At 42.5% G+C, this 15,942-nt stretch overlaps 1 protein-coding gene across 2 annotated transcripts in view; it reads right to left on the bottom strand.

Annotated features, from left to right (window-relative positions):
• The window catches only part of ST14 (ST14 transmembrane serine protease matriptase), a 47,569-nt gene that overhangs the window by 12,548 nt on the left and 19,079 nt on the right, over window positions 1-15,942 (bottom strand). The window contains exons 2-10 of one of the 2 annotated variants that reach the window (XM_066607006.1): window positions 8,177-8,336; window positions 7,954-8,081; window positions 7,777-7,847; window positions 3,893-4,041; window positions 2,208-2,243; window positions 1,793-2,036; window positions 1,540-1,679; window positions 1,351-1,448; window positions 1,129-1,238 (exon numbers count right to left, since the gene is read on the bottom strand). In XM_066607006.1, the coding sequence (XP_066463103.1) occupies window positions 1,129-1,238; window positions 1,351-1,448; window positions 1,540-1,679; window positions 1,793-2,036; window positions 2,208-2,243; window positions 3,893-4,041; window positions 7,777-7,847; window positions 7,954-8,081; window positions 8,177-8,336 (1,136 nt within the window). The remainder of the gene's footprint in view (window positions 1-1,128; window positions 1,239-1,350; window positions 1,449-1,539; window positions 1,680-1,792; window positions 2,037-2,207; window positions 2,244-3,892; window positions 4,042-7,776; window positions 7,848-7,953; window positions 8,082-8,176; window positions 8,337-15,942) is intronic. The other variant, XM_066607007.1, reaches the window with a different exon arrangement.

Raw genomic sequence — 15,942 nt, 5'->3', positions numbered from 1 at the left:
CTATGCTGGGAGCTTCTTCTGGCATACAGTACTGTGCAAAAGTTATAGGCAGTGGAAGAAGTGCTGCGAAGTAAAAAAGCTTTCAGAAATAAAAAAAAAAGCGTTAATTGTTGTCAATTAATGAAACGCAAAGTGAAAGAACAGAAGAGAAATCTAAAGCAAATCAATATTTGGTGTGACCACCCTTTGCCTTCAAAAAAAAAGGCATCAATTTTTCTAGGTTCCCTTGCATCAAGTCAGATTTTGTAGGACTATAGTCAGGTGTATGATTAACCAATTATACTAAACAGATGATTAGGATCATCATTTTCATATGCAAAAAAAAAAAAATTCAAAAATCGAGCCGGTGTACATGGAAGAATTTTGACCAAAAAGCTGTAAGTTCCATGTAAAAACAATGCCGAGAAACTCAACAAGGAGTCATTAACAACCATCAGCATATAGAAGAACAAGGAGTCCTGGAAGTGATGATATTGTCCCCACAGAGCCCTTATCTCAGCATCATCAAGTCTGTCTGGAATTACATGAAGAGTCAGAAGGATTTGAGCAAACCTACAGCCACAGAAGATCTGTGGTCAGTTCTCCAGGATGTTTGGAACAATCTCCCTGCCAAGTTCCTTTAAAAACTCAAGTCAAAAGAAGGGTGGTCACACCGAATATTGATTTGATATAAAGGTTTGTTCATTCATTCACTTTGCATTTTGTTAATTGACAACTTCTACTTTAAAAAGCACCCGTAGGGCTCCTGTCCACGGACGATAGTGCATTGCGTTATTCCCGGCCGCGAATAATGCAGTGCATGCTTTCCATAGCGTTGCTATGGAAAGCACAGCCCCTGCCCACGAGCGGAGAATCATAGTGATTCTCTGCTTGCGGGACTCAAATCGGAGAACTGTCAGTTATCTCCCCTGCAGCGGAATATCGCAAGCGATATATTTCGCCTTGCCCATGGACAGGGGGCCTTACTTTGCAGTATTTTCCTACAGCCGCCTAAAACTTATGCACGGTACTATATATGCCAAACAGATTCTAAATGGGATATCAGCAGATCAGTTCATGGACCTGCTGTGAACCACAAGTTTCAGCAGGAACAGTCAGGCAGGGTAACAGTGCACCTCTATGCCTTACCTTTTATTATGAATTTCCACGTAGTCATTGGGGCAGGTTGTGATGGGGACTAAAGGCTCTAGAAGGTAGAACATTAGGAATCGAATCTTCACATGTTTGTTTTCAGGAACCTATAAAAAAGGGACAAAAAAGCACTGTAAGCCAAGGGGCCGATAATGAACAAGCAGGCCTTTTGTAAAGGTAAAAGTACCATATTCTATACTGTAATCTACCGGCACGTACCTGAATGTCCCATATACAATCCCTGCTAGGTGGGTAATGAGCAGGGTAGAAGGGTGTACTCAACACACCGCTGGCTTCTCTAAAGCTTCCCCCACACACTGGAAGGAGAGGGCACAAACACGTGTTACTTCTGCCTAGATGTAATATACATATAACAAGGGCTGATAGAAATAGGTCAGAACAACTTACGTGTCGTCCTCGGCATCTGAGTAAATTCGGCCAGGAAGCCAGGATGCTTCCCCTCATGGTCTGTGACCATAGTGACCAGCATGACGTTCTGCGAGGAGACAAAGGTCAAGTTGTAGGATGGGGGATAACTTCCGCATAACCTGCAAAGGCCAAAGGGTCAGAAATGAGGTCACAACATCCAAACAAGAGTAACCCTACAACCCACATCATGCAAAGTCCTTCTAGGCACTGGGTTTCCCCGCCACACACTCACTTCACCATAATGCGTGGCTCCAGGACAGTCAGAGAGTCATAAACTGTCACATAGTCTCCTCTGGGTGGCTTGCAGGGCTCCATCTTGAAGGTTCTGAAGTGAAGCAGTATCATGTGATCGGCGTCTGCCCGCAGCTGCCACTGACATCTGGCATTAGGTCCATAAGGCAAGTGGGGAAAGCCAGGGGTGGAGAATTGAGTCGTTACTCCAGGGCGGGAGTGAAGGTAAAAACTGCAACGTTCTGCTGGAGGAGACAAAACAATACGACATTTATATTCAAGACCCAAAAGAGAAACAGTGAAAAAGCGCAAACAAGTGTCACTGGTCAAAATTATTTTTAAGACAATGCAACAAATATAACGAGCTCAATAAAACCATAAATATTAGCCAAAACGGAAGGGAAAAGATCACTCACGGTCAAGCAACTGCCTCGCCATGTGCAGGTCGGTCGCTGGAATGACAACAAACAAGAGGAGTCAGGTTTATGGCACCGAAACTTGTGATGCAGTATGATTGTTGTGTGTGAGAGAGGTGCGGAAGAGAAAGAGGGAGAATGGATTGAATGAAACCGCTGCAAATTGTATTTAAAATTATCCAAATCAATCCATTTTATAGTCTACATTACCCTTTTTAGATACTTTTCCCCAAGAAAAATAAAACAAAAAGCACAAACTTTTTTTTTGCCCATTTCTGGTTATTTTCCATTATCTACACTGTAGTCTACGCATTACAAACTTTTTTTCCATTCACTATTCGTTAATTCTACTTGAAGCATTCCATTATTAATAAATGGAAAAGATGAATAGGGGACAATAGTTTTATCATAAATGGGTTTTTGTCGTCGTTAACCCTTACATCTATATTGTTTTCATTTTGGCATTATGAGGTATTGAGTGCAGAATGACAGGCCACAACATTCAAAAATGTAAGAAAAAGAAAAAAAAATGCAGTGTATGTAACTTGTATTTTTTTTTTGCCTAGACCCCCAGTAACCTAAAATCTGGTAAAATCCTCCTAAAATGTCACTTTTATTGTGGATTTTGAATGTCTCATGCCTAGAGTCCATTATTAACCCCTTAGTAACAACTATTTTTAGCCATAAGAACCAATAAATGTTCTCCCTTTTGCGTTCCTGTGGTCATTTTTTTATATAGTAAATTCAGGTACATATAATAGTAACATAGTTTGTAAGGCCGAATGAAGACAATGTCCATCTAGTCCAGCCTGTTTATCCTCCTATGTTGTTGATCCAGAGGAAGGCAAAAAAAAACCAAGAGGCAGGAGCCAATTAGCCCTTTTGGGGAAAAATGCCTATATTGAGTAACTTTTTTTTTGTTTGGCGCAATAAAAACAAAAGCCATTTCACCCTTGCTTTTTGGGATTTAATTTTTACAGCGTTCACCACGCGGTATAAATACGTTAACTTCTACAAGTCATTACAGTTATGCCAACATATTTAGAGGTTTTATTGGGTTTTACTACTTTTGCACAATGTAAAGCCCTTTTTTTTGAAAAAAGACTTTGTGGCTCCACATTCCAGGACCAGAGCAGTTTAATTTTTCTGCTGATAGTTGTAGGAGTTTCTTGCGGGAGGACTTCTAGATTTTATTTTATCGATACCATTCTGGGGGTAATACTTTGTATTCCTGTTTGGAGTAAGATTGATGAACAGAAAACTGCCTTTTTTTTTTTTTTTTTAATGAAATTTACTGCGATTGATATATGGTGTTGTCATAACAACCTGTGCTATAAGTTACACTAATTGTATTAATTGTTTTCTATATTTAAAGCCTTATGCAAGGAGGAAAAGTTTAAAAATTCTTTTTTAAAACATTCAGATGCCATGGTCAGCAATGATTGTAGCATTTAGAGGGTTAAATGACACAGAGGAGCGATTATACAAGTTCTTAACCTTTCACTCCTTTTCTGGGAAGAAAAAATAAAAAAATAAAAAAGACCCGCATATTTGGCATAAGTTCTTATTCCTAGACAACAAACAGCTCATCCTAAACTGTAGGGGGTTAAATTATTTGGAACTTATGTAACACAATTACTATCGGTATGTACAATACAGTAGAGAAATCTAAGGCAACAACTTACGATATGCCTTAAACGCATCCACGATCAGAAACATTTGGCGTAGTTTGATGGGCTCCACCTTCAGCTCATTCATGGCTTTGTCCAGGGCGGACGCTTTGTACGCCGGCACTTTAAACTCGGACAGGAAATAGGTAATGATGCTGCCCTCACTGTGGGACGAGAAGATGCCAGTGGAGGGTCATTGCGTCATATAATCATCATCATCATCAGGAGAGGACTTCACAGGACTCTATTACACAGCACCGCTAACACTACGGATTTACAGCCGATTGCTGGGCTACCCCAGCACTTGTCAATTCAGTCCAGTAATTATCGGCAGCCGCTAGTGCTTGTGTAATAGTGCCATTATAATAAGAAGTGATAAGTTTGAATTAGTATACAGAGCGATTCGAAAGTCAGAACCACCCAGAATATCGTCTGAAGAAAAAGAGGTAGAAGTAGAAAACTTTGTAGAACACTTAGGGCTTATTTACACAGGCGAGAAAATCTCAGGACTTCTATACATTTGCATAATGCACAGAACTCGTGAGATGTATTAAATCATTGTTTCCAATGGGTTAACTTCCACAAGAGTTATTCCTTTCACATCAATGCTGTGTGATGGCGACAGCTACATCATGACTTTCTATATTATTTGCCATAGGCGAGTTAAACGTTGCACTGAACATGAACTTTCATGTACATGCAAGTCCAATGTAAAGTTTTTTTCTCTCCTATTGAAAAATGTGATTTTCCTGTGTGTAAAAATCTCATGTACCATGGTACGATTCTTACAAAAATTCATTGCACTTGTGCAGCAATCGAGAACCAGGCCTTCAGCTAAGGAGATATCGGGGTACAAGATGGCTGTGGTTCATGGTGGCTCTACCGTCTCCTTTCCCAAAGACTGAAGGATAGCCCAGCTCAGTCACTGGCAAAGGAGTTAAGATTTTAGCAGACTTGATAACTACAGTTCGGTCCTAGATTATTGTCGTGACGCCAGTGTCCCCAAATAAACCATACGTTACTCGCGATAAATAAAGGAGTTCACAGGCAAAAAGTACTTTTCAAAACCAGGGACACTGTCTCCTTTTACCCGCGATTCAACTTAGATTTTCCAACACCGGCAAATAACTTGTACTTCTCAACATGAAGACACAGGCTTTTGAACAGATTTCTAAGCTTTAGTTTTCTGAACAGAAGATGCTTTTGCTAAAACACACACATCCTCAGTCGCTGTTATCTGAAGGACACTTTGTGTTATACGTCGTCTAAAATAACTCACTTTAGTCGTAAGCTGTAACAGACATCTGTATTTCCCCTCTAGATGCAGTTCAGCGTGGCCGTGGCAGCTCTTGCATTCCCATACCAATTGTTAAGCAGCATCTCCTGTGCTTTTGTCCCTGGAGGAGACAAGCCTTTTGCAGCAGAGACATAGCCGTGGCCTAGACCCGGCAGGAGCATCAGCCTGTCTAACCTGCGCGCACCTCCTCCTCGGACCACCAACACCACACTTCCTCAACTCTCACAAACTCCTCCCAAATCACCAATCACAACACACTGATGGGACAGGGAGACAAACGAACTTAAAGACAAACAGACTTACAAATGATGGAGGGACCCTACTCTGGCATAGAAATCAAAGATTTCAGAGTCCATATCAGTCCAGGTTTCTCAGATAGATAGCGAGTTAGCCCATGTAAATACGGCCCGAGATAGGTGGGGTAAAACTTTTTGGCACTATGGTGGTGGTGCCTATCAAACATCTTGGTGGCATCTTGCATTCAGGCCAAGAAACTTCAATGGGAGGGTTATGGGATATACGATCTGCAGGTAAAATATCTAAAATGGATAGGTGCAGTCAATTTTTCAATACCTGCAACCATTTTCAAGCGATTGTTTAGGTCATACTGAGTATTAAATTTATGTTGCATTACACGGTATGGGAAACCTGAAGATGCCATTAACAATTGAGATCACCCTGAGTGTCACAAACACCGAAGTTAACATGACGCAGCAGAGATTTTCATTCAGCAACATCCTGGATGACAGTCAGTGAGTGCGCAGTCAGGAAACTGATTCAGAAGTTCAACTAATTCTCCACTTTGTGGTTTTGCTTCTTAACAAAACGTTTGTCTCATCACTAAACAAGACAGAAACAATACTTGAGAAGTGTAAAACATCTTCACATATTTGTAATGGCCGCTGACAAAATTTCAAGCAGCTCTTAGGTCATCTTCACACGACTTCTGTTGCAGTGTAGTTCGTATGGGGGGCTACTTGTATGTATTGAGGATCCTTACAACAGTTGGTTGACTCACAGCATGCTCCAATGGCTGACTTCTGGTGCTTTTCTGTGGGCTCCACCTGAAAACGACTAAGACAGCTAGTGATCAAAACATTGATCGACCAAGGAGTTCTCGGTTTGTCCTGGGCACTACCAGTTTCCCTGAACTTCTGAATCAGTTTTCTGACAGTTTGCGCACTTGCTGGCTGTCTTCATGAATTTTCTTGATTGAAAGCCCTAGATTAACAACGGAATCTTCTGGTATCTTATAATAACTGAAAAATGATTAAATATATTGGGAGAAAGAAGAAAAAAAAACAAACCTCCAGCTATCAATTTCTGATGAAATTCTACCCTTAAATCATGTATCCCATGACCCCCCCTTTCCATTGATGTTTCTTGGGCTGAATCCAAGACGGCTGCCACCAAGGTGGCCAAGAGGCACCACCATAGTGCCAAAAGGTGTTCTCCCACTCATCTAAGGGTGAATACACACAGGCGGATTTGAATTGCGGAAACCGGCGATTTTAGCGGTGACGTCAGTGCTCGTGTAGTCGCTGAAACTATCGTCCGATGTAAAAGGGCCTTAAACCACATCCCGATGCAGCAACCACTTCATTCAGAGAACACCGTAACTTAGTCAGCTCATAAGGCCTCATTCACACGGGTGTATGCAGTTTCGGTTTGTGAAATAGGCAGCATTTTCACACACCGAAGCAGCACACGTTTACTGCATATTTGGTCCTTAAGGGATTTTTTTTAGCACGTAATTACGGTTTTTCATCCATGCCAAAAATAAAATGTGAGAAGGACCAACTGATCTCTCCTACTTTCTTGGGCAAAGTGCAGTGAATAAAAAAAGCAAATAAAAAAAAAAACAAATAAATAAATAAATAAAATAAAGATAAAAATGCCGACCGAAAATACACCCGTGTGAATGAGCCTTAGTGCAGGCTAATTTTATTACATATTAACCATGTAATACACATGTGCATAATATGCGGTGAGTGGAGTCAATAAAAGTACATTGGTTTTCATTGATGTATTCACACTTCCATAAATTCATTGCATACAAATCAAAAAAAAAAAGAAAAAAAAACAAAGAAAAACACACAGCATGTTCTATTTTACCGCGCATTACGCACCATAGAGCACTATTCTCCATGTGCGCGTAAGAAACGCTGTACATATGTAATTCTATTGTGTATGTGCGGTGCCTATACACAATGTCGCTAAGCGACAGAGCAGGAAACGCAAGAAAATAAATAAAATAAAACAAGTGTGACTGTGCATTACACAGTGTGCACGAGTTACCGTGTCCTGTCCGGCGTGAGGGGGGGGGGGGGGGCGGGGGGGGGGGGAACCCCCAAACTTACGACGCCTTATGCAGTATTTTACCACACACTCATGTGAGCCTGGTCTAAATTATATCCTACTTCACTGTCGATTCTTCCGCCACTCCGGGAACAGCAGTGGGGACGTTATCTACCCCATGGTGTGCAAACCTGGGAGTATGGGAAGAACCTGTACGGTTTTGTGATGATATGATGCCGTAGTTTATTTTCAGGTGGCCATATGGACGGCGATTCTGAGTAGTCCGCAGGACATCAACTCTTACCTGAACCCTGTGATGTTAATGTTGACCAGGTACGGGCCTATGGCAGGGTCACTCCGATAGGTGTTCTGCAGCTGCACAAAAGGACAAAGACGGCTGTGAATAATGCTCTCGCTTCGACAGACGGATTGCGGTTTGAGTAGTAAAAACACAATATTGGAATTACGGTAATACACTTACCACTTCAGTCACTTGGGAAGATAAATCTGCAAATTCACGAGTCTTTGGGTTTTCATATGCGTCAATGAAAGGTCTATTAGTTATAGTCAAAAACCCGGTAAACGCTTTTGTCACCGGTGCGTTCCGATCTAGAAAAAAAACCCCACATAATTAAAAGACCGGCTACTTACGCCAATCCCCTCCTCCCAGTCTACACAGGTATAAGGTGCACGGGTTCACTTACACACAAAGTGCCAAACTAAGAGGCCAATGATGAGTGAAATGATGGCAGCGACGCCCACTATGCCAACTATCAGAAGTTTCTTCTTCAGGGTCATTTTCTCCATCTTTTTCGTGTTCGTGGCAGGAAGAAACTCCACCATTTCTTCGATTCCATTGAAGCTCTAGAAGCAAAAATAAATCAATCCATCATATCCCTTCAGTAATGTCATGTATATAAATTCACCAATCTGCTACTGATACAGAGTTATATACCGTATTATACTGCAGGGCTGCATATCCTATTCTGATGGAAACAGCCAGTAAGCTTGTAAACTGTACTGCGACGGGGGTAAACCGGACTATTTTTGAAAATGAAAGTGACCAGAGCAAGTTCTATGCAGACAATGAACAGGGAATCCTGGGAGATTTCACCTCTGAAGCTGCAGTACCATGAAGTGATATTTTTGTACATGGTGGGCCGTTGACAAGTAACCCAGCACCGCACACATGAAAAGGGTCTAAAAGAAAATCTGTCCATGTTGCCCATAGCAACCAATCACTGCACGGCTTTTATTTTACCTCAGCAGTAGAAGAAATTGCAACCAATCACAACGCAGCTTTCAGGTCTTCTACTGCGGAGGTAAAATGAAAGCTGCGCTGTGATTGGTTGCTATGGGCAACAAAGAGACCATTTTAGACAGCTAGTATAAGTGTGATGCCGAGACCAGAGTGGGCTATGATTCCATGGCCCTCCTGTAGAATTCCTTTTATGCTGGTCTCACACAACCAGGCCGGATTCCGCATATGGGAGCCCGCAGCAGAATCAGTCCCTGACCGCAGCTGGCGACCCCGCGTACCTTAATTATCCTTACTGCGGATGCTCGCCGTCAGTCTTGTTCAGTAGACATAATTTTTTAAAACTATTTACATTTACCGTGCCATCGCCAGGCGATCACGCGGGTACCAACAGCCTATCCACAATGTCAATTGCGGATGTGCCACGGATCGGACAGCTTCCATTGACTTTAATGGAAGCTGTCCATGCGAAATCCGCATAAAAATAGAACATGCTGCAATTTTATTTCCGCTCACGGGAGAAAAAATAAAAAATAAAATCGCAGTTGAGTAAAGGGCGGCGGCACACAACCGGGTCGGATTCCACATGCAAGAGCCTGCAGCGGAATCAGCCTGTCCCCGCGTACCCGATTTCTTCTGTATTGCGGATGATCGTAGACGCTCACTGTCGGTCGTGACCAGTATTCTTTTTTTCACTTTTTTCCCACGCTGTCGTTAGGTGGTGACGGGGGTGCCTGCGACCTATTCGTGATGTCAATTGCGGACAGGCTGTGGGTCGGACGACTTCCATTGACTTCAACGGAAGCCGTCCATGTGGACTCCACACAAAGAGAACATGCTGAGATTTTGAATCCACTCGCAGAAATCGCAAATGTTCCATTCTTTTAATGTGTGGAATACCGCAGATCGTCTGCGCGGGTGATGATCGTGGATTCAGCAATTCAAATGCAGTCTCGTGCCACCGGCCTTAATTAGATCTCTGAAATTATACTCTATTTTCAGGCATGTTTTGGAGGAGCCTCGCGCTCCCTGAGGGGTTGGGATTTGCTGTGTATTCCTACAGGGCAGGTTTCACAGCAGGAGTCAGACTCTCGCAGAAACTGAGCACTCTACCTGGAAGTGACATATCAGTAAGCAGACATTCTTCGACACGCCCTTGCCTGCTATTCATAACATCTAGTAAGCTCTGATGATGCACGACTGACACGCAACTCCTCAGAACGCATGAAAATAACCCAAGATGAGAGGTGGAGACGGATTACATTGAACTTGTGTGCAAATGTATGCAGACAGCTGCTCTATACACTGATATACACATTTGTCCAAGTGCACAGTAGAAAAACAAACAAGGCCAGTCCCTCCAGCCGGAGGCAACGAGACCAATCCAACAGAAAATGCCGGAAGAAAAAGTCCTGCATGCTGCGCTTTTTCTTCCGTTGAAAAGCAGGGTGGAAAACGGATGAGCCCCATCATAGTCAATGGGGTCCGTCTGGTCTGTTCAGTTCTGTCCTGAGACGGGGATTCCCCTTTCCTGCTCCCTGGACAGGGGCACACTGGAGGGTGGATACTACAGGTGAATGGCGCACACTTGTATATACCATGACTGGTTTCGTTTAATTGTCCTTTTAGGCCAGTCTCACATGACCGGATTTGTATGGCGGATACCACAATTCGCGTCTGCGCAGACTTTCCACGGCAAAAACACAGGCATTGAAAGGCATGCAGTTTTGATTTTTCCATCTCACCCACGGATACGAGTTTCGTATTCCGCGAGCAGAAAAAAAATTTGCAGTATGCTCTATTTTGTTATGGAATTCGCGCAGGCCTCCACTGATGTCAATGGAGGCGGTCGACCGGCAGCCAATACGCAATTAACATTGCATATGGGCTGTGGATACCCGTATCATCGCTAAGCGACAATGCAGAAAATACAAACAAAGCAAAAGGCCTCCAAGGTTATCGGCAGTGCAGTAAAGGGAGGTACATAGGGTCACCAGCCGCGCTCACAAACGAACTCCGACCCGTTCGTGTGTGAGCTCAACCTTACTGTACCAGAGAAAAAAGTCCTACATGAAAAGATGATTTCCCTTCAAAACCACCTTGGAGATTAACGTCGTGGACAATAGGAACCCTGATCATGGATACCGGCCAACAGACAGATGCAGAGAAACAACAGAGACACTCCTATATAGAGGCATCCTAATCTCAATGTACACAACTCCGCTACCATGATGCAAGCGGACACAGACCCCAATCTATCAAGACAAGCGGTTCCTACACTTGCAGGCCTGTCTCCAGGTTTTCATGGGCTCTTCCTCGACAATCACATTGGGCCCGAGTAAAAGGGCCATTAGGCAATGATATAAAATTTATCAACTTCTGCTCCTACGGCATCCTGTATCCTAGGCCTCTTGTGGCCAGGATCATGCAGAAAGAGGCAAGCAGCGCAGTGACATCACAGCACCATCCGATGCAGATACAATTAGTTTCAAAGAATGGGAACTGAATTGATCCCACCCAATTGGAAAAAGTTGTAAATTTGTGCAAAACATGCCAGCATTTGTGACTTGGGCTAGTTTCCTAGTAAACTGCCTTAGTTTTTTCGAATGTGTATTGTAGGAATTCCCCTCTGACAAGGAATTCTTGGTAAGGCAAAACAAGAAATTCTACAAAATGATGCTGTGTCAACATAGTCACTGACACAGGAAGACGTCATGTAGGGGCATCACATGAGGACGTTGCGTCAAAACAAGACAAGTGACTCATAAGAAGCCTTCTAAGTACTACAGATACTACGAGTCGAAAGTGAAATGAGGAAGCAGAAGTAGTATCAGAGATACTGCAGGAAACCCATGGAGTGACTGATACATAAACACTCCCACACCATTATATGCTCTGGATTACCTTTAAACTCATTGTGTAAATAGCATATAAAACATCCAGAGTGTTAACGACTTCTACTCCACTCCCACTGCTGCAGTACAACTTCCTCACTCCACTTCTAACCTTTTCCGAGCTGCCTTGTATTCCCTCTTATCTGTGTTTCATCCATAAAACTCTTGGCCGCCAAGACACATCTACACCCTGATATTAGAGATCGAGGATTCAGAATGTTTCTTCTTAGACAATATTTTGCTAACATTATAAACAAACTTGCATACCAGCCTTCTAAATGTTCATGGGACGTTGCAAGAGTATGGTCAGCCCTCTAAACACAAAAGACTGCACTTTACCCTGAGACTGCAGTAGCTCCAAACACAATACAATTAATGGCTCATTCCCATAAGCGTAAATTCACTGCGTAGTACACGGTGAATGGAGTCAATGAAAGAACACCGATGTTCATTGATCCATCCAGATCAGCGTATCTACATTACGTGTAATACACGCGTGAAAAAGAAGGCAGCATGTTCTATTTCCCAGTTTATTACGGTCATATAGCCCTATCGTTCTCTATGGGTTGCGTATTCAATGCTAAACATATGCACCCCCAGCCAGCTCCATATTACAGCAATCACTTTTTCTATATCTAGTGCCATCGAGGTTGGTCTCTTTTGGCTGAGGACAGTGCCGCACCTTGTCAAATATAGTCAAACCTTTTCTCAGATTTGTTACTACAGATCTCCCTTTAAAGTATACCGGTGAGGCCACCAACAAGTCTGCAATATAACTGGCCATAATCTTGGACAGGTCTTTCATACCTTGGTTCCAGCAGGTCCTTTCCTGGTTTTGGAAGTACCTTAGTGAATGCCCCCAAAAAATTTATAGATCATACAAAACCGCTTTGGAACAATTCTTGAACGGGAACCGACGGACATTCAAGCTGCCTTGCACAAAGGACGTGGCACCAGAGACCAAATCGCGAGCCTGCGCTGGATCATGGAGAAGATTAGGGAGTATCAGAAGGACGTTTACATGTGTTTCATCGATTACAGCAAGGCATTTGATTGTGTCGAATATGACAAACTTTGGGAGTGCCTGAAGCAAATGGGTGTCTCAGAACATATTGACAGCTTATAAGGTCGCCTTTACAACCACCAAGAAGCAACAGTCAGGACAGCTTATGGAAACACAGATTGGTTCGGAATCAAGAAAGGCATACGGCAAGGCTGCATTCTATTCTATCACCAGTCCCTTTCAATCTGTATGCAGAAACGAAAATGAGGCGATGCCATCTGGACAAATCAGAAATCGGAGTTAAAAAAAAAAAAAAAATAATGATGGCAGAAGTGTCAACAAACTCCGATATGCAAATGACACCACCCTGCCTGCGGAAAGTGAAAGGGACCTGGAATACCTGATCCAACAAGTGCAAAAGGAAAGCGAATGCATGGGACTGTACTTCAACAGCAAGAAAACAAGAGTCATGATTGTGGTAAGCAACGGGTCAGCGAACATAAAAATTAACAACGAAGAAGTCAAAACTGTCCAAGATTTCATCTTCCTTGGATCCATAAATCGATTGCAACAGGCAAACTGGACCCGAGATCAAGAGATGGATTGCACTTGGTAGGAATGCAATGCAACGGATAGGAAAGATCTGGAAAAGCAAGGATATTAGCATTGCAACAAGTACCAGACTGGTCAATGCAATCAGCTTTCACATAACGTATAGTTGTGAAAGTTGTACGCTCAGGAAATTTGACACATTTGAACTCTGGTGCTGGAGGAGAATGCTACAGATACTTTGGACTACCATGACAACGAACAAGGTAATGTTAGATCGCATCAAACCGAAAAGATCACTAGAGGGAAAAATCATCAAACAGCGGCTCTCTTTTTTGGCCACGTGATGCGCGCTAACTGACTGGAAACAGTACTGATTACAGGCAAAGGCAGTGGACAGAGAAGATCAGGACGACAAAGAACAAGATGGCTAGATACAATCAAGGCCACCACAAACATGTCAATCGCGGAACTGAAAGAAGCCGTAAAAGACAGGAATGCGTGGAGAACATTGATCCATGGCGTGACCAAGGGTCAAATGCGACTGAATGGATAATTACCATAGCGAGTGCCACTTTTGCATTGATAGAATGTTTACGTTGTATATTATAATATTCTTAAAAGGAGGCGCAGCCTGGCGGCTCAGTATTTAACACTGTTGGGATCCTGGGTTCAAATTCCACCAATGACCAGATCTGTATGGAGTTTGTAGGTTCTCCCTGTATACTCCAGTTTCCCCACACACTCCAAAAACATAATAGGTGAACATACACTGCAAGACCCAATGGGAACATCAAGTGATGCGCTGCACAATAAGCATGCGCTATACAAGTGTGTTTAATCAAGTTTCAGCAGTTAATTTTACACAATTTCATTAATATTCTCATGTATCCATCTGGGCCCGATGCTTTAGCATCATAACCATTATTTGTAGTTTTTACTGCCCTCTCTGCATTTAGTAGGTTTGTTCTTGTGACAGACGCAAATACAGGACATTTAAGAATGCCAAAACCTCCCTGTGGGGTCATGGCAGAATCCCTGTATAGGGAGCTATAATAATCTTATTTAGTTTACCGGTTTGGGATGAAGTTGAATATTTTCTCTCGGGTCTTTATGAAAGGTGATTTTTGTAAATGGGCTTTAGCTAGCCTTGCTAAGTGTCCCAGATTTATTCCCAAAACAGAATATCCACGTCTAGGCAGGACCCATGTTCCCTTTCATCCATCCTTACTTCCTGCAATTAGGGGGAGAAGCCGAAGGCAGAGTAATCCCTTTATATTGTGCTGGATACCTTAAACCACACCAAAACACTTTCTCAGCGCCCTATGTGTCATGGGATGGCCCCTTATTACCACTTTTAGCAGTTTCCAAGTACAATGAGGGATCGGATCTAGGACCTTTATTATTTGCATTGAACTCCAGCCTTCCAAACAAGAAGTATGAACAGCACAATTAGGTGCAATAATAAAAGTTTACATCCGCATGGATATCACTTTATTTTTCATTGGCATAAAAAACAGGCGACGTTTCGACTGCACAGCCGCAGTCTTTGTTAGTTGAAACGTCGCCCCTTTTGTTAAGGCCCTTTTACATGCAAGGATTCTTTTGAACGACTGAAAAATTGAAGTTTTATCAATTTACATAGTGTTAATGGCCATCAACACTTTACCATCTTTATTTGCATGTAAAAGAGCCTCCAGGAGCTGTCTACAGAGCCCAGCGTGTCTAATCACATGCTCAGCTGTGCAAACAGCTGCATTACTCTGCTCGCGGCAGATTACATAGTCATCTGTAGTCTACCGTAATCTATTGAGAAATAAACAAGTTTGGCTTTATCTCTCAGTAGCTTAATGATGGATTTTAAGTAAAAAAAAAAAAAAAAAGCGCAATTTTGAAATCGAAACTATTCACTTGGGTTGTGAAACAGACCCCACTTTGGTGTTGATTTGACAAGGGCTCCACTGGTTTCCATTATACTTGGAGTATATTACAGTGTAGTTGACGTTAACTGAAATAATGGTAAAGCTGTCAAACATGCACCAAAAATAGTACCCGGTTCACAAAGTAAGTGAATGGTTCCATTTGGGGTTCCAGCATAGCAGAGCTCCCCGACAATCTTATAGGGAGCATTCAACCAGCATGCTATGGGCCATTAGTAAAAAGGTGTATGGGTGGTCCCTAGTGGGTTAAGCTGACTACTTCTGTTGATAAGATATTACTAAGATCACCATCTAGAAGTTTTAGATGTGTCCCTTCTGCTTGTGTTTTTGTCCCCAAGCCCTGACGGGCGTTTTCGTTTCTGCGTTAGGACCATAAATGTAACTGAACTTCTCCCTGCATATTCTAGAAACCGCGAGTCCAACTAAAGATTGTGAAATTCATTTGATCTTTATAGAACAAAATTAAACACACTGGCTTTACCATTCCGGGCCCCCGAGTCGCACCCGTCCAGCTCACAACTTCCTCATTCTTTACAAATTATCTGCTGCCAGATGAGTCTTGTAAAAGAACCAAGTCTGGCCTCAGATCTTACAGGCCTCAGATCTTACATGCCTCAAGACTTTAATTTTAATCTGGCAATTTATGGTGCAAAAAATTACAATCAGATTTTATTTTAAAGATTTCCATAAAAAGGAAAAAGGTTATATCAGGTGAGAGCTTCAACCTGTACCCTGATGGTGCACCGCGGGAGAAGAGCAGATTAACAAGTCAGTGAGAAGATCATAGCAGGATAATTTCAATAAACTATAATTAACATAAGAAGTT

The sequence above is a fragment of the Eleutherodactylus coqui genome, chromosome 6, assembly GCF_035609145.1.
Source record: "Eleutherodactylus coqui strain aEleCoq1 chromosome 6, aEleCoq1.hap1, whole genome shotgun sequence".
Taxonomy (NCBI): Eukaryota; Metazoa; Chordata; class Amphibia; order Anura; family Eleutherodactylidae; genus Eleutherodactylus; species Eleutherodactylus coqui.
This window is presented reverse-complemented; position numbering and strand designations above follow the sequence as displayed.